At 53.0% G+C, this 27,833-nt stretch overlaps 1 protein-coding gene across 6 annotated transcripts in view; it reads right to left on the bottom strand.

Moving 5' to 3' along the window:
* Nucleotides 1-27,833, bottom strand: part of MAD1L1 (mitotic arrest deficient 1 like 1) — a 345,798-nt gene that overhangs the window by 242,297 nt on the left and 75,668 nt on the right. The window contains exon 2 of one of the 6 annotated variants that reach the window (XM_072753320.1): nucleotides 24,230-24,299. The exons of 4 other annotated variants lie outside the window; for them this stretch is intronic. Coding sequence is in view for 1 of the 2 variants with exons in the window: in XM_026011312.2 (XP_025867097.1) it covers nucleotides 2,998-3,044 (47 nt within the window). In the remaining variant the exon portion in view is untranslated. Of the gene's footprint in view, nucleotides 1-2,997; nucleotides 3,130-24,229; nucleotides 24,300-27,833 lie in introns of those variants that run through there. One more of the 6 variants, XM_026011312.2, reaches the window with a different exon arrangement.

Below are 27,833 nucleotides of genomic sequence, written 5' to 3'. Positions count from 1 at the left end.
GAGCCAGCAAAGCTAGAGGGACAGAACGCCCACAGTGGGTGTGCAGAGAGAGAGGTGCAGGGGGGTTAGTCTACGAGGGAAGTCAGGGCACTAGACGCATTGCACATCACCACTGTGGAGGCAGGCAGACACACAGCTAGGCACATGTCGACCCGACCACATGAGGAGTGGAAGCTCTGGCATGCAGGTTATGGGAAAGCCATCAGAGGCTAGGGGCTGAAATGAAATAAATCGTAACTGGTTGTGCTCCAGATAAGTAGGAAATACCCAGGGGACGAAGGGACCCGGGATGCAGGAAGCAGCATTCAATGCAGGGCTCGATGGCCACAGAAGGAAAGACCTCTATACAGAGCGATCCTCAGAGCCACAGGCCCGGATCTGGGCACTTGATATCTCCACCAGGATTGAACCAGGAAGGAAGCAGGAAGCATGCCAGGACAGCCAGGTGTGTCAACACAGAATGAGATGCTGAAATGCAGGAGGTGAGAATTATCCTAGAGCCGCTGGGCTGGAAATGGAGGGGGCAGGAGGGCCTCCAGGTGGCCCCACACACAAGGCTGCAAACATGGAAATGGCCACAATGTGTGTATGCCCAGGTCAGCACGCATGCCCGTCCTGGGCTCAGAAGCTCTGGGCACTGATTCAGTGAGATGACTGTGCCTTGCCCTTGGGCATTCATTCTGCATCAAAAGGAGCCAGAGCCCCTTGGAAAAGTGGCTGATTCCCCAAAAAGGCAGAGCAAAGTTGGAGCATCTTATCCATCCTGCTTAGGCTCCCAGTACAGATGCATGCCAGGGAGCCTGCTGCAACTCAGCAGCCAGCCTCAGGACACCCTATCCCTGTCCTAGAATGACTTGAACCCTGGTCCAAAGGACAGAGCCAGCCTCCATGCTGCCCTGACCTGCATGTGGTGGAAGCTGGGCCTTCACAAGCGTGGCTTTCACCATGTACAAGTATACTGTCAGCCCCAAATGTGTATACAACAGCCGCAGGAGCCTGAGGCATGCACACACATGAAAAGGCACCACACGAGCATGAATACTGCTGGATTAACTGGGGTCAGAGACTGCAGGCCCAGCTCACTGCTCTGTTATTTTGCTTCTTCCAAGCTAGCACTGCAGAAACTGTCCCTGCTAACACACCCTCCATATCCAAGCTTCCTAGAACACGTCACGGGACATCTCCCTCTCAGCCCTGCTCAGATTCTCCCTTCCCTCCCACAGGGTCTGTGCTGGGTGGTTCTGGAAGGTGCACCCGGCCATCTCGCCACTCTCCAGCCTCTAGCTTTTACGTCCTCACTGGGCCTCGAGGATGTAGGCTCTACCCAGAACCGTCCTCCTGGAGGCAGCACTGTCCCAGACTGGGCATACTTCCCTTCCAAAATCATTTCAGACCCAACGGGTTAAACAAAGCCTCACAGACACACCGTCTGGCATTCCACTGCTGTGTGCATCACAGCTCATTTCTAGAAAAGGAAGTTTCCTTTTCACGCATGCTCCTGGTCTCCCCTCCACACTCTGTGCAGACCAGGACTGACAGGTCCCAGGTCAAAACTCCAGACTCCACAGAGGTCAGCATGGAAGAACCCTTGCCTGTGGGGCTGCACAATGCATTGAGTTCCAGGACCCCCGCCAGGTGCTGCACCCAAAGGGCAGGGGGTGCCTGTTGGTGGTGCACATGGCTTTTGCTGGGCTTCACATGTCTGATGTTTCTCCCGCCCACCTCGCCCTCCTTCCCCTCCCATTCTCCATTTGATAGTCAGAACAAGTGGACCAGACAAGTGGCCCCTCTCCCCAGTTTTTTGAGCTGAGAAGCTCCCAGCCCAGAAGCTATGTGCTCCTTGCAGCATCTCCCACCCCTCCCAACAGAAGTTCTCCTGGCACCTGGGCATAAGGCCAGGGCCTTCTTCCCCCCTCTGGGACACTGTAGGCAGGGTGGCCACAGAGCACATACTCATTTTTTAATCAGGGCAGAACTAGAAGATGCCACCCAGAGGGGTCTCTGAATCACAACCCTGGGCTGTGTCACAACTGGCCCCAGCCAACTGCTCCCTTGGGCACTCTGACTTTGTGGGCACTCTGACACAAACCGAAACTCCAGCCCACACACAGAAATCAGCCATAGGTGGCCAACAGAAGGACAAAGGGTTGAAGGTTTGGGAAGTACTCTGAGGTGAGAGACAATGTACCCCAAAACTCAGGGTGCTGCATGGGGAGGAGAGCCCTGTGCCAGCTGCTGGAGACAATAGCCTCTCCCCAGCAGCATCCACAGCTGTGCCTTGCTCTCCTGCCAAGTACCCTATCTCTCTGCAAGAGGGCCGACCCCCAGGGTGGCACTCAGTGTGCCTCTCCTCACTCTACCTCCTTACCGATGATCCTGGAGTGTCCCCATCAATGTCCTGGGCAGATGAGCCCCACAAATCACTATTCATCCCAAGGTCTAATGCTAATTCAGCCTCTCCCGTTCCCACTGGCCTTGCTTCTGAAAGACCACAGGAACACCTCCAATCTGCACACACCTAAATTAAGCCCAAAGTCTCTGGACTCCTGTTCCTCCTCCCAACTTCTCCAGATTAGTGCCTCTAACCACATGAGCTCAAAGCCAGATGCCCAAGAGCCTCCCCTGACCTCTTTGCCCTCTCCCCCCAGCACCATGTCCCCAGCCTGGCCCTGGCCATCACCGAACCTCTGGGACTACTACCTTACATCTTGCCTGCTCCCTGAAACAGCCACCTCTCTCCTACTGATTTCCTGCTGGCTACTCTCACCCCAACAACCCATCCTGTGTGTTACACCAAATAACACCTTGTAATAAGGTAGAGTTTGGATCACATCACCAGCCTCCAAACCAAAACCCTCCATAACTTCCTCCTAGGCTGAAAATAAGGTCAGCACTCCCAGAGGCAGCCTTCCCCATGCCAGTCACACAAATTAGCTCCACAAATCACATCTGAAAGAGAACAATGGTCCACCAGTGTTGTGCACTGATGTTACTCACAAAGCGCCAGGAGAACTTGAGGGGGCACCACTAGGTGTCTGCATCATCCCTGAGATGCAGACAGGCTGCCCACAGGGCCCTCATGCCCGAGACTGGGGAGATGCTTGCAGTACAGGCAGAGCTTGTGGACCCCTCCCTCGTGTGGCAGGAGCCCACGGCCTCCCCTGCACACACCTTGGCTCGGCTTTCTGCACCCGATTAGACTGGCTCTCAGAAGCTACCACAAGCGCCAAGAGCTGTGTCTGCCCTCCCTTTGTTTCTCCAACAACACAAAGCCAAGGCTTTTTTAAAAACATAAAACATTGTAATTATCTTGGCACATGGTTCCAGGAGATTTGTAAATAGGAACACGTGCTGTAGGCAGAGAAAGGAGGGGGCGACAAAGGTGGAGCAGAAAGGCACCTCAATATCACATAGCGTGGAAGTGGCGGGGGTTCATCCAGAGAAGCCATGGGTCACAGAGAAGCTGCCTTCACACTTCTCCTGGGCAAGACTGTGGACGGCATGGCCCTGGTCTATGTGGCCCCTGAGGACAGAGCAAGGACAGGGTGTTCCCTCATTCACCCAACACCACCCACACTGACTGAGCAGAGACAGGTGATGCAGCCCAGCAAAGGAGCACAGAGCAGCCTCCGGTGCAGAGTGCGCCATCTAGCGAGGGGATGGCCCGGAGTGCAAGACCCCACCGGGACACATTCACAGAAGCGTGCAGCCATACAATGCAGGCTGAGACGGGCATGAACATTCAATCCCCAGGGCTTCACGGGGTGACTAGACAAGTGGTGACCACAGGGTTTCCACACAGAGCATCCATACCACAGCCAAGTGTGACGTCCAGACTGCAGGCTCCCTGAGGGCAGGGACTAGATGGCGCTGAGAGTCCTCCCCTGTGACTTGACTGGCTACCTGTGTTTTCACACCTGTGTTTTCACATCAAGTGCAGGCACTGGGAACAGCTGAGGATGGGCCCCAGGGGCCTAAGAGAACTGCATTTGCTCCTGGCCAGCCAGAGTGAAGGGCCCCACAGGTAGCTGTGAGGTCTGGGAACAACCACATGCTGGCATGGAGTCTGGCACAGCTAAGAAGCACTTACCCTCCTGCCTGGCGCTCCTGATGTGCACACTAGCACAGGCTCACAGCACCATGCGGGAAGCCCGTTAGCAGATTCATTTATCTTCTTGCTTTTCAGGGCAAGCCCTCTGAATGCAGCATAGAAGGGCTGGGCAGAGGACAACACTGCAGTCAGGGCAGCCCTAGAACCACACCTGGGGGAGGCCAGGGGGCCACCAGCAGAGGCTGCCATGCCATATCCGCCAGAGGCCCAGCACACAACTCGACCCACCTCCCGTGATGCCCGATGCCCGTGAGCTCCGTGAAGCTCTACTTCCATCATAAGTCAAATACCTGGCACTGACCCATAACACAAGGACACACAGACCCGTGCAGACACATAGACAAAGCAGATGGGGCAGAGAGGATCAAAGATACACACACAGATAAAAACAGGGAAAATTCTGGAAGAATATCTCGAGTTGCTAACAGTGACTGCCCTAGTGCATGAGCCTGGCGGGCAAATAGTTAGAGGCTTATGGGGGATGATGAGGAGTAATTTCTTTTCTTTTCTTTTTTTTTTTATAAATTTATTTTTTATTGGTGTTCAATTTGCCAACATACAGAATAACACCCAGTGCTCATGAGGAGTAATTTCTATAGTTTCAGTTTCTCATTAAATAAGTAACAAGAAACAGGCAACATATAAATATCTCACTGCAGCAGACTAGCCCTGGTGGAGGCAGACGGAGCTGGAGGGTTTCCAGGACCCCGGTTTCCTGTGATCGTTGGCAGATTGCTTTGCTTCCCAGGCCCCAGGACACTGGTCTCTCCCGCAGCCCCAAGCCATCAGGATGCGGTCAGAGTTCCAGCACAAACACGGATCCTTTTCTGTGCTCCTTGCTCACAAGGCCGAGATCACTGAGAGAAGGCAGAGCAGTGGCCCTCGTGGCACGAGCGAAGCTGCAGGGCTGGATCTCAACCTTGATGGGGTGCAGGGCACATCGTGTAGAGCTATATACAAATTCAGAGCTGCCCACAGTCGACCTGTCCACTCTCCAGTTCTCAGTCCACCTGATGTAAGCAGTATTCTCTGTTTGATAACTGTCACCTAAAAATCCAACCACCAAATCCTGACCCACAAACCAGGCACCGACTCACACCTGCTCCAGTCAGCTGACATCTGGCAGCAATACAGACCGGGTGTCCAGAGGAGGGGGCATATCCCTGGGCCCTGACAGCAGCACCCCATCGGCAAGCCTCTGGGGGCAGCCTGGCCGGGCAGGGTGGGCAGTGGGAGTCCTACTTGCACTGATTTGAAAAGAAAAGCCACCAGCAGTCACAGCCAGTAAAGGACAGATGGAACTTACATGCAGAGACTTAGACTTCAGAGCCTCGCATCTGTCCACCAGGGGGCTGCTACAGCGGACAGCTACTGTTCAGACCGTCCTCAGCACTCCCTGATCCCTCCTGTCCCCATGGGACTGTCTGTCCATTTCGCTTGGCCTCAGGGGTAAACTATCAAACCAGACGGACACACTGACACCCCATCCTGATGTGTTGAAGCTGAAGAGGTGGAGAAGGACCGCAGAGCTCAGGGGTGAAATGAAGTCCAGTAATAAACCCCAGGACAGTGGCTCCAGGCCACCAGCAATCAACCGGCCAGTGCAGGGAAAGCCTGACAGCAGGCGAAATCAGGTGGCGGGCAGGGTGGAGAAGCAAAAGGGCCCTGGTTTCTCCACTGGTTCTGTGACTGAGGCTAACACCAATTCCCCGGCCGCTTTTGGAGGTGACATGCTCTGTGTTTACCTAGGTTGGTCACAGGTAGGCCTCCTCTTATGGCTAACTGGCCCATCTAGCAGCCCTGGGACTCTGGACCCAAGAAGGAGGTGCAGCCAGCAGAGCCTGGCTCCTACAAGGACACACACTGAGGAGAGACACTCAACCCGGGGGAGGCAGCAGCCTGAGCAGGGAGATAAATCCACGCAAAGATTTATGGGGACACTTGGTGCTAGGAAGCCGGTCTTGAGGTAATTAAGCCTGTTTCAGAGTGGGTTTGGCAGGAGGTGCCAAATCAATAGATCCCCTCCAGCTGCGTGTCCCTGCAGGTAAGGAATCAATCAGGCAAACGCTCCCAATCTGTTCCTGCTGAGCCAAGAAGCAAAGCTGTTTACCATTCATGCCCAGAAATGAATAAATAAAGCCACCAACTAGTCAGCACCCTCCATTTCTCTGGCAATAGCTTTTTAGTTGCTTAAAAAAACCAGTGCCCCTGCGTAGTCCTCCAGTAAAGCATAGACAGACGCAGAAAGCCATGCGCATGACATCGGCAGAGAAGCAGCCCAGTCCCCAAGTGAAGACCACGGGACTCTGTTCCTACAACTTCTCTGCCAGGAAAGACAGGAGTCTGTGGGCAGCTGCATGGCTTGAGCACCATCAGCGGCCCTGCCCCAACCCTGTACTCACGCCCCAGTCACCTCCTCACTAGCTGCCAGGTGGGACCCTGTTGCACACATGCAAGGATGAAGGACACTGTCTCTTGAGTCCAGGAACCCCAGGCCGGAGGGAAGGCAACCTTCTGTTGCTCAATACAGTGACGCTGAAGAGCAGAGGTGCCCCCTCACAAGGAGCGATGGCAGGACTGTGCCTGGGGCTGGACTGTGTCTGTGGGGAGCAGGGGCTTCGCCTGCCCGGATGTTGGGGGGTGGGGGGGTGTTCAGCTGGGACTCAGGATGCAGGAGGAGCTGCAGCAGGGGAGGGAGGAGCTGGGGGAAGTGCCAGCAGCGTTGCGGGGAGTGAGCAGGAGTGCCACCCACCCCAGACCACACAGGGCAGGGCAAGGCTGGCAGCAATGTGGGCCACGGCAGTAGAGGCCCCAGCACAGCACTGTGACCGGGACGTGAAGCCGACACTGACCATAAAATGAAGCAAGCCAGGCACCCTGCTCAACACCTTATATGAATTTGCATTCCAATCATCCAATGGCCCCAAGAGGTACCAGAGGTGCCTTCTTCTCCCAGGTAAGGGATCCACATGTCAAGCCTGGAACCAGGCACTCTCGGGTGGTACACCGTGGGGTTGGTCTCTAGACCCAAGTCTCAGACCACAGAAGGTGCTCTAACTCCAAGGGGTGAGCCCGAGAGCAGGAGCAGGAGCAACTGCACCTTCAGAACCCATGCCCCAGCCCCGGGGAGCTGTTGGGAGAGCCAGGGGATGTCAGGCCCCCTGAGCGAGGCCTAAAGGCAGGGCCATGCAAGGGGAAGGGAAAGGCAGGCTGCTGAGAGATCAACTGCGGCCTCAAAGGCCCTAGACACACAGTGCATGGGAGGCTGGGACAGGCGGGATGGGCAGGGACAGACAGAGATGAGTATAGACCTGAAGCAGTGGAAGTGGGCTCGGCGCCCCTCATGAGGACTCACAGAGAACAGGACAGAGACCAGCCTGGGAGAGGGCAGCACACAGCCACAGCCCATCCACGTCCGTGCCACCCTGTGCAAGTCCTCCTCTCTGTCCCCTGCCCCAGGTGTCCACCCGGTGGTACCTCAGCAAAGCAGGTGATGATGCCTTCCTCAGGTCAGTTAAACAAGATGCCCTGTGTTTTCAGGACTATATTACTGACATGAAGTGGAAACCATCCTACACTCATCTATCCCGATGAGCTGGAGGCACCCATCTAGCTCCCTCAGCTCCTGACTGGCAAGGGGCAGGTGAGAGGTTCCTCCATCCCTCCATATGGAAGAGGACAATGTGCCCCCAGCCCTCTGGCCCAGACTTCAGAAGCCCAGATGCCAAGAGACAAAGTCCTCCAGATGTGGTTTCAAGGCTGGGTGTGGTTCCTGCCTCAGTTTCCATCCACCAGCTTCCTGAGGTCTTTGACTGGCAGCTCTTAGAATAAACTAAAGAGATAATGTCAAGAAAGAGTCCTGATATTTGTCCAGCCTGAAAATCTCGGGAAAACAGACTCCCCGACAAGTCAGTTCAAAGCATCTATTTGAAAGTGAGCCAGCCCTCAGCTTCTAGGAGGCAGCCAATTAGTACCCAGCCCATTGTCCCTTCACCTGCTGACATTTGTGATTCTGTAGATGAGAAAGACCAGTGGCAGCCAGCCAAGCCCTTCAAGGGGACAATGCTCCTGAGCTGCTCCTGCCTGGGTGGGATAAGCAGTGACCGCAGCTGGGTCACTGCACTTAGGCTGCTCAGTCATGGAGGGGCACGGCCTCCCTTTGCCCTAGGCCAGAGGGCATGGCAGTAAGGGCTTCAAGTATGGCCCACTGACCAAAAACTCCCACAAAGCAAACAGCAGAGGATCCCAGTTTACAGAACTAAAATAGAAAGGACTGGGCCTATAAGCAACCACGACATTGGCAGCTTCAAATTTCATTTTCGAGTAAATGAAAACCCAGGCCTCCCTAGACACACACACAGAGGGAAAGCAGAGTCCCGTCCCACTGAGCACACACATGAGGACTACCCCTTCCAAAGGCAGGGCGGGGGCAGACACAGGAGCTCTGAGACAGCACCCCAATAAACATGCACTGAACAGCATGAGGACAGAGAGCCACCACAGGCTGCTCCCCTATGCAGGGACCCTTAGCAGCTCTGTCATATGAGGCCCACAGCCACACAGCTCTACTGTGAAAAGCCAAGTGGGAGAAGAACCGACTGCTCTCATCACTCCTGAGTTTGTAAACAGCATGCTTAGTAAAGTTACTTGGGCAGAGAAGTCATGACACACTCACTCATTGGCCCCACATTGAGCACCGGGCCTCAGCTAGGCACGGGTCCAGCGACCGCACTGCCTGCCTGCCTTTGGTTCAGGCTTCATTAGAAACCACAGACCTCACAATAAATAACCCGACTTCACACTGCCAGGCAACCTGGCTGATCAGTCGTGTTCCTGTGCATCTACCAAGGCATTTCAAACAAATGGCGAATTAAAGCTGGGGTCTGTAATAAAGCAGTCCATCTGAGTAATGATGCATGTGCTACAAAGACAAGCCCGGGGAAAGAATAAACACATGTGGGACCAGGGTGTCTGCAACCCACTCAAGGGTCTCCTGTTGACGCCTCCGTGAGACTGCCACTCTTCGTACTGCCTGCACTGCCAACCACACATGGGTCCTACCCTCCAGCAGGTATCTGCTCAGGGCTGACGTGAGTGGGTGCCTGGCCCCAGAGCCTGTGAGGGAATACTAGAAGACGTGTCCATAACAGTGTCACAGGACATGTAGATGGGCTCCAGGAGTGCAAGGGGGTTCCCCAGTCCAGCTACAAGTGGAGGCAGAGAGTCACATGGAGGGCAGCAGGAAGACAAGATCAGAGACAGGAAAGAAGAACCCAGGACAGACCAGCAGGATGCAGCTGGGCTCTGGCTGACAGCAGTACACAGGGGACAACAAGCTGCTGGTCAGGCACTGATCCAGGACTCCTTCTAGGTAGGCAGGCCCCATAGGTTGTGACATGAGGGGAAACAAGGGGGCTGAGCAAGGGCAGTTCCTGGGCAGGAAGCATGGGCCCAGGACAGTGTGCAGAATCAACACCAATGGACAGCATCCAGCTGAGGAGATGTGACAGCACCGCTGCCCCCAGAGAGGAGCTGGGGAAGGAGAAGGGATCCACAGCCCTCCATGAGAGGTCAGAGGTCCCTGAGGGACACGACCTGTCTGCAGCAGCACATTTATCGAACCCACTGCATCCTGGGGAGATACCTGGACAATAGGCTGGCAACCAGGGGTTTAGCGCCAAATTCCTAAGGCGCTGGGCCAGAGAAAAGGGCAAGAGGGTAAGGCAAAGTCACAGAGTGCTGGGTCACCACAAACCCTACTGCCCTCAGGCACACTGCTGGCACTGGCAACGGTGGTCCTGGGAACAGGATACAGCAAGAGTGGGCAGCCTGGGACCTGGTCTGGATTGCTTGAGCTCTTAGCTCTGTGGTTCATGCCACCCCCAGCACCGTGAGGATGATTCTGACCAATGCCTGCCAAGCTCCTGACACACAGTGGGCACTCAATAAATAGAATGCGCTTTAATCACAGTCATTGGTTACAAGAACGCACTGAGGCCACTTTAATTCACAGGATTCAGTAGCTGGTCTGGGCCACAGAGCAGTGGCTGAAGCATTCCCCAGATTGTTTCCAAATCAATTTGGTCTTCGTGAAGCCAGATGATTATTCTGTTCTGCACATATTCTTTATACATCTCTGGCCCCAGACTAATTATCTTGCATTTCTGTCACTGAACTGCATTTGTCAGCAGCTAGCTCAACCACATCCTGCAGCCAAGGGCCTTGCTCATCGCACCAAATGGCTCTGCTTAAAAACTGGCAGCATGGTCAGCTGTGGAGTCCCAGGGCCAGGCTGCCATCTGAAACATGACACTGGTCACTCTCAGAGCCAGTGGCTGGGAGGCAGAGAAGGGTGCCCCATCATCAAGGACTGAGATGGTTCAACTCCTATAAAATAATCCGCTCATCAAGAAAGGATTCACAGAAAGCAAAAGCTACGAAGGCTGTTTCGAGGAAATGACTGTTGAGAGCTGCTCAGGATGACCTGCTCCAGTGGTTGCAGAAAGCTCCCTGATAGGAGCCATCAGATCAAGAGTCCTTAACAGAGAGCACTACCCTGGACCCCATGGGCTGTGCCCAGTGCATGGCCGAGCTGGAAACAATGAAGAGCAGTTAACCTCTGTCAAAGGGAGCACTGGGGGTCTGGCCTACAGCCTGGGCCCCCACAGGTGTCCCAGCATGGCCACTCCAGCTAGCTCCCTATGCCTCCAGCTGCCCTGGCACTAAAGCCCCTCTGTCCCCCAAATTCAGCAGCACAGGCAGCCACTGGGACCAACCCCCAGCAGGAGGAGCCAGTTCCTCCTGGACCTCCCCAGGCCCTGCTGCCCCTGTCTGGCCACACCCCACTCTCCAGGCCAGAGGAGGAGGACCATCCACTGATGTCCCAGGAAGCAGCAACCATTCCACCCTCATGCATGCTGGAACCCACTCTCCCTTCTCTACCTGCACCCTCCCCAAATGACCATTCTGGGATATATCTGTGGAGAGCAAGGACTGAAACCAGAAGGTGCCAGTGGGAGGAGGACAAGCAGTCTCTCACAGCCTCAGCTCCAAAGGTGTGTCATTCAGAGGTGTCTCAGGTCATAAGGAGGGCATCAACTGCTGCCAGAATGGCCGGGCCAGAGCAGAGGCGACATATTACCCCCACAGGGCAGCATTCGGGGGAGGCTGACATGAGAGGCCCCTGCAGAGGGTGAAATTGGATTTGTGGGCAGGCAGCATTCTGATCTTCTTTCTAGGCCAAGAGCCAGTGGGAATTGGGCTTGACAGCTGCCAAGAGCAGGGAGTGAGTGGCATCAGCTCTGTGACAGGCCTGGCAGGACCCCTTGCAGAAGCAGCAGACGGAGAAGGAATGAGCTTCTAGGCCAGGGCCTGCTCAGACTCTGTAGAAGCCGGGGTATGTTGGAATGACTACAGAAAAACAGAAGATTAATCTCTGCGGGACATTTATGTGTTTGGTCTCCAAAGGGTCTGTGAAGCTACAGTCCACAACACCCCTTCTGCGGCCACTTGACTGGCAACCCATCAATGACAAGGATACTGAGGAAAACCAGTTTCCCAAGGCCCAATAGTAAACAAGACTCCAGAACCTGAAGCCCTAGAGACTTCCTCTCACACAGAGAGGAAAGCATCCATGGCAATCCCTGCCTCCAGAAGCTACTGGTCTGCAGAGACAGTCAGGCTGACACGCTGGTCTCCCTGACAGAGGAAGACAAGCAAAGCAGACACACCACGTGGTCTGTGGTTCACTCTGCCCACAATCAGAAACGTAAATGGAGTTATCACTGCACACATAAACGAGGTGTCCACAGAAAGGCTGCAGGGATGATGGGGAGTCTCATGCTGCAGCACACTGACCAGCTGACAGCCACCCCCAGGGCCCTGTCCACAGCACCACCAAAACAGGGGCAGACAGGCAGGTGGGGGAGGGGGGGTTGGCAGTCACAGGGGGCTCACAGTGCTGTCCTCTCAGAGAAGGAGGGCTTGACAGAGGATTGAGTGAGCCCAGGGCCATGAGACAGAAGAGCACGTACCCCGAGGCAAAGGACACTGCCACTTCAGTGACCCCACTGTATCAAAGCAGCCCATTATGTCAACAGGTGGGCCTCTGTGGACATGACACTCTCTGCTCAAGGCCCCAGAACAGTGTGTCAGTTCTGTGACCCTCTCTCAGAACTGGATGGTCTCCAAGGCCCAGCACTTCCAGCCATCACTGAACCCCAAGAGTGTGCCCCCAGTCCACCCAATCAGACACAATGGCATTCTCCTGAATCCCACTATTGCTGGGAGCTCTGTTGTGCTTCTGAGAGCAGGCACCAGGCTACATCAGACTAAACTACAAGCTCCACAGGGCTAGCCCCAACAGCCTACTGGTGTCCACATGGCCAGCAGATGCTGGCACAAGAGAGGATGCAGTGGACAGTGACGGATCAAGAAGCATTGGGGATCACCAGCCATGGCTGCTTCTCTCTATAGGCTCTGCCTACAGAGCCTAGGACCTTCACAGAGGGCACCGACACAGAGCTGTGGCTTCAGGGTGCCCCAGGGGACTACAGGCTAACCACAGCACAATCCTGGAGGGCCATATCTCTTCACTGGAAACTAATTTTTGCAGATGCTTTATAATTAATACTAAGACATATTATGGAGTAAATTACAAAGAAGTCACGGACATGTAAACTGAATCACAAAAACTGCCAGGAAACATCCCACTGGGGCAGCTCTCCCAGATGGCGTGCACAGCCCTCTGGGATGGACAACAGCTGGTACAACCAGGATCTTCCCTGTGGAGGGGGTCCAGGCAGCCCTGAACTGGCCATGCAGGCAGCATCTAGGTGCTTCTTCACACTGCAGCCAGCATGTTCTGGGCCCAAGAGCCCTCAGGCCTCATGGGGACCCAGCCAAAGCAACCTGATCTCTCCCAACCCAAGCACAGTCCATCCACAGGCAACCGTGCAAACAGAGCTGAGAGGTATGCGCATCTGACCAAGGAACATCTGGAGCTAAGAAGCATGGTGAGAACCATCCCCTCCCTGTTTTCCCAAACGTAAACTTGTACATATCCTTTCTCTCACACTGCACGGGGAGCTTCTCAAAGGGAAGACAGGCTATCTGCTTCTGCTGGGACCCCAGAGCCGGCCAGGTGCACACAGCAGAGCCCGGGCTGGGGCCAGCACATGACAGCATTTCAGGAGGGCTCCACGGCAGTCCTGGCCCAAATGCTTAAAAATGGAAGGGACCAGTGTTCTGAGGGCTGGCAACATGTAATCCCCCTCATTCCTCTGGCTTTTTATGAGAGGCTATATTAAAAATGGCTTAAACATAATAAAATCTGTTACATTTATGGCAAGAAAATATGGAAAGATAATAAAATTAGCAGAGCATAGAAATGAGAGAATACTAAACATCCTTGGCTCTCCAACAGAAACAGACAAGGAACAGTGGAGATTGTTCAACTGAAAGGAATTTAAACCAATTTAAAATTCAAAGTTCCATTTCTCCTTCCCCGCTAAGCCCTGCCCCTGGGGATGCCAAGCACAGCATCCAGGTCTCTCAGCTTATCCTCCTAAACAGTGGCCTGGAATGTTCTGATTGCTCTGGCTAGGACCCCTATTTTGATCTGAGGTGACTGCAGAGTAACCTGGTGCTTCTCCTCCCACACACCACACTCCAGGGGCTCCCTGTACCCAATCCCCCACTTCCCACCTTCATCCACCACCCACCCTGGTTCCTAGAGCTGAGGCCGCATTGGGGCCGGGAAACACAGCTTCCCTGACAGTTGTTCTCACCAGTCAAGATCTGCTCCCACCAAAGAGTAACTGGCAGTCACAAAAGTCCTACAATCCCCACCTGAACCCCCATTTGGAATAAGGGCCCATGACACCAGAAGTGTCAGGTGTTTTTAAGAGGCTGGTGAAGGGATGCACCTCCATTATCCTAGTACTAGGACTCACACCTCCTGACACAGCACAGCCCTCTTGGCTCCATGCTGCCAGAAAATTAAGACTCGGCAGAGACACGTCCATTTGCATGTGTTCTAAGATTCTGACCACTGGGACAGCTCTTTCTCTAGGCGGATCTTACTTGGTCTCTGTTTTGTTTTAGATTCACAGACATTATTTTTTAGGGCAGTTTTAGAGTTAGAGAAAGATGAGCAGAGGTTACAGAGTTCCCATGCATCGCCCACCTGGTTCCCCCATTAATACCTTACAGCAGTGTGCCACATTTGTTCCAACTGATGAAACAGTATTGACATGTTATTAAGTTCATAGTACATCAGAGTTCTTTTCTACAGATTTTGACAAACATAAAACATTTGTAACGTGTATGTTACATATACACCCATGTGTAAAGAACAATTTCACTGCCCAAAAAATCCAGTGTCCCGCCTCTTCACCCCTCTCCCAACCCCCAGCACCCACCCATCTGTCCCGGTCCCTGTGGTTCTATCTTTTCTGGAACGTCCTATAGCTGGAACCTCACTGTGTGGAGCCAGCACAGACACCCTTCTGTCACATAGGAACACGTGTATCAATTTCCTCCTTGTCGTCCATGGCTTCAGAGCTCACCTGTTTTTAGCACTTGAGTAACAGTCCACTGTCTGGACTGACCACAGTGTGGACACCCAGCACCTACTCATGGGCATCCTGGTCGCTTCCCAGTTTGGGCAGCTGTGGATAAAGCTGCCGTAAACATCCGTGTGCATGTTTTATGTGGACCCGAGTTTTCATCTCCTGGGGGCCCATTTGGGGAGCGCATCTGCTGGATCTCACGGCAGGAGCATGGCTGGTTCTGTAAGAAGCCACAAGCCTCTTCCGAGGTGGCCGTGCCATTCTGCGTTCCCAGCAACCATGGGAGAGGTTCCCCGCTCCTCTGTCTCCCACCAGCATCTGGCATGTTCTGGCCTGTGGCCGTTCTAATGCGGGTGAGGTGGCCTCCTCGCTGTTTTCCTCCACGTTTTCCTGAGGCCACATGATGTGGAACAGCTTCCCATGTGCGTGTTTGCTCTGCACACATGCCCTCTGTTGGGGGTGTCTGTTTAGGTGTCTGCCTATTTCGTAATTGGGTTTTCTTATTGTTGAGTTTAAGAATTTTTTATGTTCTGGATCACAGTCCTTTATCAGATCCATGTTCTCCCAGACTGTGGTTATCTTTTCATTCCATTAACAGTACTTTCCATGGAACAGAGGTCTCTAATTTTAATGAAGTTCAGCTTATGAAGCTTTTCTTTCATAGATTATGCTTTTGATCTCGTATCTAAAAAGTCAACGCCGAATCAAAGGTCGCCAATCTGCTCCTGCTACCTTCAAGGACTTCTGTAGAAGTTCTGCATTTTCCTCTTGGGTCTATGATCCATTTTGAGTTGATGTTTGACAAGGTCTGTGTCGAGATGCATTTTTCTGCACGGGGATGCCCAGTTGCTCCAGCACCATGTGTTAAAGAGACTGTGCTCCACTGTGCTGCCTTTGCCCCTTCATCAGTCATTTAATTATATTCACGGGATCTATTTCCGGGCTCTCAGTTCCATTCCACTGACCCACTTCTTTCACCAATACTGCACTGCCGCCATCATTGTAGGTTTGTGGTATTTTTTTTTTTTAAGATTTTATTTATTTATTCATGAGAATACACAGAGAGGAGAGAGAGTGAGAGTGAGTGAGAGTGCGAGAGAGACAGAGACAGAGACACAGGCAGAAGGAAAAGCAGGCTCCATGCAGGGAGCCCGACATGGGACTCAATCCCGGGTCTCCAGGATCACGCCCTGGGCTGAAGGCAGCACTAAACCACTAAGCTACATGGGCTGCCCTGTAGGTTTGTGGTATTAAAGAGGAGTGGTTCACTATGTCTTACACACATTCGTCAGACTCATACCTAAGTCATCGGCCTATCTATCTTCTTCGGTGTTCATGTAAATGGTAGGTTTTCTACTTCACACTCCAGCACTCCTTGCTGGTATACAGAAGTGCATGTCCTTGTACATGTTATTCTTCATCCTATAGCCCTAATGGCTAGGAGTTCTAAGAGTCCTTCGGCTGATTCTCTGCAATTTTTCATGTAGAAAATCATGCCATGTTCTTTCTTCTTCCCACTGTATACATTTCTTTCCCTTGTCCTATTATTGCATTGGCTAGGACCTCTAGCATGAAGTTAAACTGGACATCCCTGACTTGTTCCCAATCTTGCTGAGAAAGCAACTAGCTTCTTATTTTGAAGAAAGATAGGATTATCTGACCACAGTCAGATAAGTCAGCTCTCTAGCACAAGGAAAGAAAAACCTGCCTGTTTAAATGGCATCAGTCACCAAAGAGCTAAAGTGAGTTCAGGAGCTATAACTGTGTCTAGGGAGGCCCCATCCTCTTGCTGAGGACTGTTTTTGGATCCCAGAGACCTTAGCCCCTTCAGACACACAGCAATCCCACTGTATTTCACAGAGCATCTTAAGGTGGCCAAGCTCATAACTTCACCAGAAACCCAGTGGGAATCATCTCAAGCCAGCCAGCCCCCAACATGAGTCCTCTAGACAAAGACACCTGCAAGGAAAATCCACTCTGCTACAAAAAAACAGAGCCCTCTTCCTCCAAACACCCCAACATGTGGCCAAACAGGCTTCTTCAGGGTATGTATGAGTGACACCTTCCCGAGAAAAACCAAGGAGGGAATGTCTTCCCAGATGTTCAATGAACAATGCTCCTGAATTTCAGATGGAGAAACATCACAAAATGCCCTCTAAACTCACAGAAACACCGCACAGTAAGGCAGGACCAGCCACTGAAGGTGTCAGGCAACAGTCTGCACCCCTTCCTCCAGCCCTCCTCCCAACCTCAAAGAATTCTGGGCACCAAGGTGCCATGGGAACCTGCCAGGTGGTCCTCCTCCCTCCAACTACAGATCTGTATGAGGCCCGATTCCTTTCATGTAGTCCAGCTAGAACAGTAAGCACAACAGACTAAGCATAGAAACAGATATGAGAAGCCAGCAATCTTCCATTTAACAGACATTAAAAAGATGTGCAAAAATGTAAAACAATGCTATTCTTCTCATTAACTCTCATTATTTCAGAAAATACAATTTTTGTTAAGAGGAGATGAATTTCTCTTAATGAGATTATAAACATACTGTCAATAATTTTTAAACCTTAATTTCTTAAAACACTGTTGAAAGAATCCCTACAAACAAAAGCTCTTTGCTCTCAGTAACTTTTCAGCCTAAAGGAGTCCTAAGATGACAAAGTGAGCATAGCGCTGGTGTGAGAGCAAGGATCTCTGATATGTGCAGGTAGGCCGGAGTCCAGCCTCTGGCAGACAACATGCTGGACTCTCACCCACCAATACACAATTACAATGTGCGCACACACTTATTGTGAACACGAGGAAACGGTGTGCTAATTCAGACAAAACATGTAGTTAGCAAAGATTCCTAAATGTGAGCCTCTGGAGGAAGGTCTCAAGAATCCACATCTTCAGAATATTTTCCTGCACATAGTTCCTAAGCAGCCAAAGGGGAATCTGTGTGATTCTGGCATTTGGGAAGCGTGGCCAAGATAGGAGCCACCTTTGGAGCTATCTTATGGATTCACTGTTGTCTTATCTTCCCAGGCAGGAGAAAAGCTCCTCCTAGGCAGGAGTTTGTGTCTCATTTCATCCAGAAGGTCTGTGGCACCAGTAGCAACAATCAGGTATCAACAGGTGTCTGGTGCCTCACCACAGACTGCCCTACTGCCCAGGTGTAATGAAATCGCTACTGTTCTTCCAACTGAGTCGCTAAACTGCATTTCTTTCCCTCAGGATCAGACAAGGGTCAGGAAGGAGGGTCTCATGACCCTCAGGAACAACCCACAGTTAACCCAGAGTGAAAGATCACTGCCCCACAAGAGACAAAATGATGAGAGCGTGCACAGGTTCTGGAGAAAGACACACCTGAGCTCACACCCAAACTCCAACCTGAAGCCAGCAGGGGATGATGAGATCTGAATAAATGAGGGGTAGAGTGTCCAGGGTGCAGGTAGGTGTAAAGAGCAAAGACAATGCTGTACGTGAGGTGCCCTTAAGGAGTTTCCTCAGTATATGCTTCCAAGTTCCCACTGTTTTATCCAGTCTCTAACAGAACCTAGAGACATCGCTCAGAGGCACAAACAAATATGCATGCCCAACGATGCCTTCTACAGGCCACTGTTCCCCAACAAGCTAAGTGTCCTCAGCAGGCTCTGAGCCTCCCAGGCCGTGTCCTCTGCTCTACCACCTCATCTCTGTCCCATCTCCCTATGCCTCCTCTGGGCAAAGCTGTAAGGCTGAGCGGGTGTGAATACTTTACCAAACAAAGTACAATAGCGCACTGAGATTGCCTAACATCAGAAAACTGCTTTCCTGTACTTGTACATGAGAATCAATACGTGTGTTCCCAGGCTTGCTCCTTAAAACAAGCCAGAGGCTGCGGAGCTCATCAAGTTGGCACAAAGTCATCAGGGAACTTGAGGGACATGTCAACCAGAAGCCCTGACTCTTCCTCCCAAACAGAGGACTGGGCTCAGGAAATGAGAGGAAATGAGAGGAAATCAGGAAATGAGAGGACTGGGCTCAGGAAATGTGTGGGACCCCCTTCAGTCCCACCAGACAGCAGGTCAGGGAGGCCTGACTACCTGCTCTGGCTCTTATTTTGGAGGCAGCAGGCAGGGGTTGTGGTGGTGACTCCATGAGTCCTTTCCAAAGAGACAAGTTTCTAGGCTCCAAAAGCTTCTCTATAATTTTCTTTTTTTTGTTTAAAGATTTGATTTATTTATTCATGAGAATACACAGAGAGAGAGAGAGAGGCAGACACAGAGGCAGAGACACAAGCAGGCTCCATGCAGGGAGCCTGACATGGGACTCGATCCCGGGTCTCCGGGATCACACCCTGGGCTGAAGGCGGCGCTAAACCGCTGAGCCACCAGGGCTGCCCTTCTCTATCAAACTCAATAAACAACATTCAGGAATCACTGGCTTCTGGTTTTGTCCAATGTGTGGAGAAATCTACATTCTAATACCACCTTGGGGTGGGGAGGTAATAAAAAAAGATTTGTCACTTTTAGGGCAGCCCGGGTGGCTCAGGGGTTTAGCGCTGCCTTCAGTCCAGGGTGTGATCCCGGAGACCCAGGACTGAGTCCCACATCAGGCTCCCTGCGTGGAGTCTGCTTCTCCCTCTGCCTGTGTCTCTGCTTCTCTCTCTGTGTGTGTCTCTCATGAATAAATAAATAAAAATCTTTAAAAAAAAAATTTGTCACTTTTATTTTTTTAATAAATTTATTTTTTATTGGTGTTCAATTTACCAACATACAGAATAACACCCAGTGCTCATCCCGTCAAGTGCCCCCCTCAGTGCCCGTCACCCATTCACCCCCACCCCCCGCCCTCCTCCCCTTCCACCACCCCTAGTTCGTTTCCCAGAGTTAGGAGTCTTTATGTTCTGTCTCCCTTTCTGATATTTCCCACACATTTCTTCTCCCTTCCCTTATATTCCCTTTCACTATTATTTATATTCCCCCAAATGAATGAGAACATATAATGTTTGTCCTTCTCCGATTGACTTACTTCACCCAGCATAATACCCTCCAGTTCCATCCACGTCGAAGCAAATGGTGGGTATTTGTCGTTTCTAATGGCTGAGTAATATTCCATTGTATACATAAACCACATCTTCTTTATCCATTCATCGTTCGATGGACACCGAGGCTCCTTCCACAGTTTGGCTATTGTGGCTATTGCTGCTATAAACATTGGGGTGCAGGTGTCCTGGCGTTTCACTGCATCCGTATCTTTGTGGTAAATCCCCAACAGTGCAATTGCTGGGTCGTAGGGCAGGTCTATTTTTAACTCTTTGAGGAACCTCCACACAGTTTTCCAGAGTGGCTGCACCAGTTCACATTCCCACCAACAGTGTAAGAGGGTTCCCTTTTCTCCGCATCCTCTCCCAACATTTGTGGCTTCCTGCCTTCTTAATTATTTGTCACTTTTAAAAGATGATGGTCACCCAGGCATGCCCTTTGACCTAAATGGCCTGGCATATGGTGTTTTTTTATTGGGAGTGCTGAGACTGGGCGTTCCCTGTTTTCTCACAGAAATACCATGAGGAACCCTCTTACAGGGTTACAGGGTGGAGATAGTCCCCCCACAGGCACATGTGTGTCCCAGGCCCCCGCAGTTGTCACCAAGAGGCCACGGAGAGAAGCACTGCAGCAGGCAGAGGTTAAAAATAAAGATTTATTGACAAAATGGAAGAAAAACTTCACTGAGAAGTGAGGGCCCGGGCCATGAATGGCAAAGTCGCATTTCCCACATCTTAGGATAAAGTCAAATCCTAGACAAGGAAGCCACTGGGGGTCGGCCCACTGGGCCTCACTCTGTCTCCACCCTCCACCCCAACATTGCCGAGCCCTAGGGCTGAGTCAGGGCTGCAAAGACCACAACAGGCCAATGCTTATTCAGCACTGGCCCTCAGAGACACCTCAGGAGAGCTGAAACTGAGCCTCTGTCATAGTTGGGGCAGAGCCAGCGTAAGGCCCAGAGACCACAAACCCTGCTCCAGACAGCCACGGCTGCCACCCACTGAGCACCTACACAGTGTCAACGATTCCTATTTTCAATTCTCCAATGAACTTGCAAAGCAGGGAGCATCAGCCTGACTGTCCAGATGGAGAAATTGATGGAACGGAAGCACCTAGAATGTTGGGTTCAGTGTTCAGTAAGAGGCCCCAGATCCTGGACCCAGGCCAGACAGCCAGCCTCTCTCATCAGGCCCAGATCCCCAAACGTACAGTCAGACCCTCATGGACAAGGGGAGGATTGGAGGTGAAGGTGACACGGCTCGGTGCCCCACCAATACCCCACACAGTGGTTGTGAGCCTGAGCCCTGGTCATGGGGAGGGCAGCATCATGAGTTGGTTCCACCACTGAGCAGCATGACTTATAACGGTCTCCAAGTGTGAGCTGAGGGCTGTCACCCACTCCCTCCACCCATGGTGCATAACCCATCAGCTCTTCCCCCACAAGGTCCCCCACAAGGTATGTAGTTGAGGCTTGCCAACAAAGGTGTCCTCAACCAATGCAGACCTTGGCCTTAACCACAGGGTTTGTGGCCCTGAAAGTCTAACCTGGCCCCAACTCTGTGCCTCCCCCTGGTCTCCAGAGGAACCAGCCACCAGCAAGAAACCAAGTCCTGAGCACAAAGAAACCACAACAAAAGCACAAGGAGAAACTGTATTGAAACAATACCAGAAGCCAGCAGGACGAAGGACACACAGTGTGAACCATCACCAGGCACAAGAAGAAACCAGATGAAGCCTTCAAGGCTATGATGGGAAGAGCCTCCAGAGACCCCAGGCCAAGGCTGTTCCAGTATGGGCCAGTGCTAGGGTCTCCGTGTGGGGAGATCAAATACCCCCACCTGAGGGGCCACACACTTTTGTCGCTGTGTCTGTGAATCCTGGAGGGGGAGGGCCACCCTGATGGCAGCTGCCGGCACTCACTGTGCTCCCAATACCAGGACATGCCACTCAGTCTGAGGTTACTGCCATCCTCAGCAGCCCTGAGACTCACTTAAGCAGAGGAGTGCAGGTGATGCCCGGTCTCAGAGTCACACTCAGAAACGCTTACAGACAATTCAAACAATAGACTGTTAATACCTCATTTCTGGTTTTGCTGAGAGTTGAGAGTTTCTGCCCTGTGCGTCTAATTACACAAAAACTTTGAAAATTTATCATCGTGTTCTAGGCCTTTATGCACAACTTATAAAAGCCTGTCTGAGATGAAAATGTCATGTTTAAAAAAAAAAAATCAAGAGCCCAATGACCAGGAAGCTCTGCGTTCCGGCCTGGTTCCATCAGCAACCCAGGTCAGAGTCGAACAAAACCTCTCTGCTCGGTTTCCGTCTCCCCAGGTGCTCCAAGGAGCTTCCAGATTGGAGTTCTAGCACTTTAACTCAAAAGAGCCCTTGTTTGGCTCCTCTGCAACGTACCAAACTGCGGAGGAGGCTGCAGCCACATCTCTGTGGGCTCTGAAGCCCTCAAGGGCCCCGAGGCACCCACTCGACTCTAGATGTCTTCCACACAAGACCCTGAAGCCACAGGGCATCCCAGGTACCCGGCTCCTTACCAGTGCTCAGTGTCTACTCGGCTCCCCCTGACCCAAATGTCCTAGAAGCTGGGCCCAAATACAAAGAAATGAACATATCAGCAGGTCTTCCACCCGTACATGACACATCCCTGAAACAGTGACCCCCAAGGGAGAAGAGGGCAGGTGCCTGTTCCTCTTCACAGGGGGGACGATGGCATGGAGAGGATGAGCAGCTCTGCCCAAGTCCCAGGCTGGCAGCAGTGGAGCAGGAAACGCCACTACGGCCTCACCATGGCCTGGGCCCTTCTCTCACACAAGCGAGTAGAGTGGGAGTCCAAAGCTGGTGCATGTACCACAGTGACAGGCTGCCCAGTCCACAGGGAAGGGCTCAGCCCCTTCCCAAACCAGCCTTGGTGATCTTATGTTCTGCCTCCGAAGGGACATGAGTGACCTTGTCCCCAGCCCCCAGAGGAAGGCAAGGTCCCAGTTGGGAGAGACAGGAGGCAGAGGGCAGGTGCCTGCCCCCCCCCCCCCCCCCACACACACACAGAGGACAATGCCTGGGCCTGGCTGCACACTGGGGAACAGGCCATGGGAGGGCACAGCCACCTGAATTCCGGGACACCCTGGCTTCCAGGCTAATTTTCCTACAGCAACTGCTATGCAACTAAACCGCCCAGAAACAGATTTCATTTGGGGATGAAAATTCCTTCCAGTGCCTGAATAAAAGGAGGAGTTTCACATTTTATCCACTTCCACATCCCTGAACAATAAAAACTTATTTAAAAGACCATGAATATGCAAATTATGTTTTAAATATGGAAATGCAAAACACGTAAGAAAACAGTCTGGGCGTGAAGTATTAATGGCATCTTCTCTGCTGACAAGAGACAACGAGAGCCGGCTGCCATGGCAGGCTGAGGAGCGAGGACCAAGACGTTGGGGTGGCTCAGCCCTGAGGGGCAGCGGGAGCCCTGCCCCACCCTCACCCTGCCCTCACCAGCTGGCCTCCACTACAGAGTCCTGCTCTTCCTGACCTGCTGCTTCCCCACCCTCTGCCGCACTCACCATGCTGCCGCCCCCTCCCCTGCAGCATCATGGGGCCTCACCCTGTGTCCTTGCCAGCAGAGCCTCCAGGGGCAGGGGACACTAAAGGGCCCTGGAGACCTGGAGATCCCCCTCAGCCAGGACAGACTACGCAAGGGCGGAGAAGGTACACTCAGACTCCAGAGCACCAAGCGCAGGGTCACCTCTTGGGTCAGAGGCAGAGGGTTGCAAAAACAGGCCAACTGGGCAGGCACTTGCCCAGCACAGCCTATCCACAGGCTCAGAGCCATCAGGTCTGCATGTGGAGCAAAGGGCCTGCAGATTGGCCGCAGACCTGAGCGGGCAGGACCTGCAGTGACATGCACACACACCCACCCCCTCTAGGTATCAGCACACCAGAGTGTTTCCACAAGTGAGGGCCCCAGAAGCACAAGGCTGATGACTCCCAACACGACAAAGCCAGTCTTCCTACGGAAACTTCTGCCAGCCTCTGTCCAGGGAGCTCCCAGGACTTCTGGGACCTTCTTAGGAGGTCCTGAGAGGAAATAAGTGACCAAGCCTCCTTCTGTTGACAGAATGAGGAACTGGGGCAGAGTGGGAGTTCTTGCAACTCAAACTGTGGTCCTGGCAGCTGGATGAAGATGTGGCACCTGCTAGCCCAGAACCTGCATTTATATGTCACGGGTGATTCTTTACATGTGCTGAGCTGGGTGACTACTCGGAGGTCACACCACGGAGGCCACATGGCAGAGGAGCCAGTGAGGTCTTCACCCCACAGATGGCGCCTACCACAGCAACACATCACCATGTCCACATCCTAACCTACTCTCTGCGCAGCCCATAAGAACTACCATTCTCTCACAACGAAGTGCAGTCCGGCCATCCAGCTTGTCACAAACCATAGTCTTTAAATGGCACGTCCCAAGACCCAGGCCGTAGACTCGGCCCCCAACACCACCCCCAGCCCCACCCCTGTGCCTGAACTCACCCTGTGCCAGACTGGTGTGGCCAGGAAACCCAGCAATGTCAGCCAACAAGCCCAGACTTCCCTTGGGACCCTGGATGGAGAGAGGGGCTTGGTCTCAGGGAGAGAAGCCAGGCAGTTACAGTCCAGACAATGAGGGCGACCCCTACACATCCTGGGCTGAGCTAGAGAGGCATCAGAAGGTCTGTGCCCACCCATAAGGCCTCCAGGTGCCCAGCCTGTGGCTTTCAACAACACCAGTCAGGAGACGATGGGAAGACCACAAACTTGCTGCTCAAGGAGAGGCAGGCAGATGCCAGTGCCCAGGGAGGCAACCATGAAGAGGCCCATCACCTCCAGCACCGAGCCCTCCGGCTCCCCTCCTCCTTCCCTCACCCTAATTGGCCACAGAATTTATAGGCTTGGTAGCAGCACTCTTGCTAGAGAGGCTACGGAGGAGACTCTGAGGGCTGAGCAGGAGGAAGGCTTCCAGTGCTGCAGGCACCACCTCACGTCTGAACACGGGCACTGCAGGTAGGTGCCAACAGCCTGCAGGCCCAGATGGCGGGAAGGCCTGGGGTCCCTCTGTTCAACCTCAACCATCACAGGAGTTCCCAGGTTCTCTTTTTCCTGCTAGAAGTCCCAAGCAAGAGGGAGGAAGTTTGAGGACCAAAGTGAGGGGTGGCCGAGCAGATGGCCAGGAGACACCAGTCAGACCCTGCAGAGTAGAAGGGCAGCAATCCCAGTGGACACACCTACTCTACCCCAACTGCCTCGAAAGCCCCATCCTAATGTCAGCTCAGGTGACAGAGCATTGGGAATGGCCACAGCTCTGCCCACATGTCATGGCTGAGGGAAGAAGAGGCCCAGACTTCTAGGCAGGCCCATGTCAGCATGCGTGTGCCAGACATGAGGCTGTCCTGGAGGGGCTGTCTGCTGGGACAAGGGAGAAAGGCTGCCTATGTTGAGCTCTGACAGCTGGCTGTGTGGTGCTCACTGTGCACAGGATCACCACCACCCTAGAAAACAGGCACTGTCATGACCCCCAGTTTGGATAAAAAGGAAATGAAGTCCATGCAGAAAGCTTTGACCCACTTGGGTCAAGACTCAGATCCTGCCTCCAGGGTCATCAATCTACTTGGGCAGCAAAGCACTCCTGCACCCTAGAAGACACATGTCCGATGGTCCAGCCTGCTGGGAGCCAGCCCGTGGGTGACTGCAGGGGTGATCAGAGACAGAAGCAGGGCCCAGAAACCACGGGCAGCTTCCCCACAGCCAGAAGCCCCTTGGCTGCCCACACTGGGCTTGGTGCCTGAATACAGTCTGCAGGCCAGATGCCAGAGGGGACCCCAGCCAAGGTCTTCCCAGGACAGACATGAGGGTCCTGTGTAGTAGGCCAGGCAGGCAGTCACCCGCCCTGTAGATGCCCCAGCCCTCAGCCCTCATACATGCTGTTCTCACGGTTTGTCTTTGTTGTGTTTCACCATTCTGGCCAGATTTGACTGAAAAGTTCCTTGCCCTTAGAAACATTCCCAATCCACCCTGTAGCCAGAAAGCAACCTCGTGTCTCTCTGAATGAACACTTCTTTACTTCTCAGAGCCTCTCCATCAGCCTGAGAACACACGTATGTGGATACACCCCCAGCCCCTCCACCCACATCCTATTATCCTGGGTTCTCTGCCCCAAACTGCCTTGCCCTGCCCAATCCAGAACTCCGTCGAGGCTTATAAAGCCCACAGTAAAGCATTTGATGCTCTTCAGAGCCACGATCTCAGTGATGATGCCCACTGGCACAGGCGTACATTGTGGGTCACAGCAGCACTGAGGGCATCAGGCTGTCTCCATTGGAGCACCAGCCATAAACCTGGAGCAGAAGAGCCTTCCCAGGTGCCATTAAAGAGAATTACAAGACTCACTACTTACCATAAGGCAAAGTAGCAATGAAGATCCTCCAGCAGACTTTGCATGAATGGTTCTAAGCCATTAATCTGCCATAGCAGAGCAGACCACGGCAAGACCTGACACCACGGCCAAGATCGGGTGCCAGGAGCCAGGGAACCAGTGTCAGCCCCGCTGCAGGTAAGCCAGGTGCCCATTCATTCAACTCATCCACTGCTGCTGCCTCTGTCTCCATCCATGTACTGCCTCCAACAGTATGTGGATTCAGAGAGGGAAGGGTTGATGAAGGAATTGCAAGGAGGAGGAGAAGAAGTGGAGGCACCCAGTCCGTGCTCCCCTGTCGCCAGTGAGAGATTCCCCATCTGCCTGCAAATCCTGGCAGGGACAAGGACACAGACACTACCGAGGGCCTCTCCCACAGAACACACACAGATGCCCTCATGAAAACCAGTAGCAGAAGTCCATCAGGGAGCACAGCTGGAATGTTCCAGAATATAGCTGAGCCATGTGACTTCCTGACACATGAGGTGAGAAATGTGAGGAAGGTGAGGGCCTGGGCACTGGGAGGGGTGACACCATGATAACAAGGATGAGTGAGTGAGGCAAGGCCCCAAGGACAGCAACAGACCATGGCCCTTCTGGCGAGTGACATGAAATGCCCCAGAAGGTTCTCTATGCCCACACCCACCCTAGGGACATGATCTGACAGGCATCTCCAGAGGCCTCTCCTGCAGACAGATCCCACAGGGCAGGGAGTGCTGCTAGGACTAACCTCACGGTGAGGCAGTGATGCAGCCAGCGCCCACAGGGTCACCACTTGGATTCTGGGTGCACTGTGCAGGCAGAGCCGAAATAATCATCTGTCATTTCAGCAGATGGAGAAAGGCAAGAGAGCCACGCACAGGTCAAGATGTGAGGCCTGCACACCTGCAGCACCGGAGCCATGCACTTCCAGGGGCGCAAACACTCACTGGACACTTCAGATCATTCTGGCCGGAACCACAGCAATGACCCCAACTGAGACACGGTCCCTGCACCAGGGACAAGTTCAACAAGCAAGTGTAGGATGAAGACTCACTTAATTACATGACATGCAATCTAATGGGAAGCCTCCCTAAGGTGGGAGTCAGCCAAAGCCAAGGGAAATTCAAATTCAGCCAAGGCCTGAGCAAAGTATCAGGGCCAGCAGGGACACAGGCAGGGGCGGTGTATCCCGTGGCTGAAGGAGATCCACATAGCAGAGACAGGGAGGAATGGGTGGAATCGGATGCCAAGGGACAGCTCTGCGGGTGGCAGAGACAGTGAGAATGGGAAATGCTACCACGAATCCTTGTCACCTGAAGCAAACAGCGGCCAGTGGTGGGAGAGTCTTGGACTCACAAACATGTGGGGTGTAAGGAACTATGTGGAGTCGAGGAGAGAAGCACACTCTGCCAGGTAGGCAGCTGACAGAGGGGTCCCCATCCCAGGCCGCACACACAGACCTGAGGCGCAGCAATGGAATAGCCGGGCAGCACCCGAGAGCACAGCACCCAGTATGACTCCCCATCCAAGCAACGCTCATCAAGTGGGGGCCAGCCTGTGCTGGACACAAAATACAAGCGTGAGTGCACAGGGTCTGGACCTCAAGCAGCTCCCAGTGCAGCAGGAGATCAGATGTGGGTGCTACAGCAGAAGAGCAGCCAGAGTCAGAGGGGGCCGGGAATTCACACAGAATGGTGTCCTTCC

This window comes from Vulpes vulpes, chromosome 3 (assembly GCF_048418805.1).
Source record: "Vulpes vulpes isolate BD-2025 chromosome 3, VulVul3, whole genome shotgun sequence".
Lineage (NCBI taxonomy): Eukaryota > Metazoa > Chordata > Mammalia > Carnivora > Canidae > Vulpes > Vulpes vulpes.
This window is presented reverse-complemented; position numbering and strand designations above follow the sequence as displayed.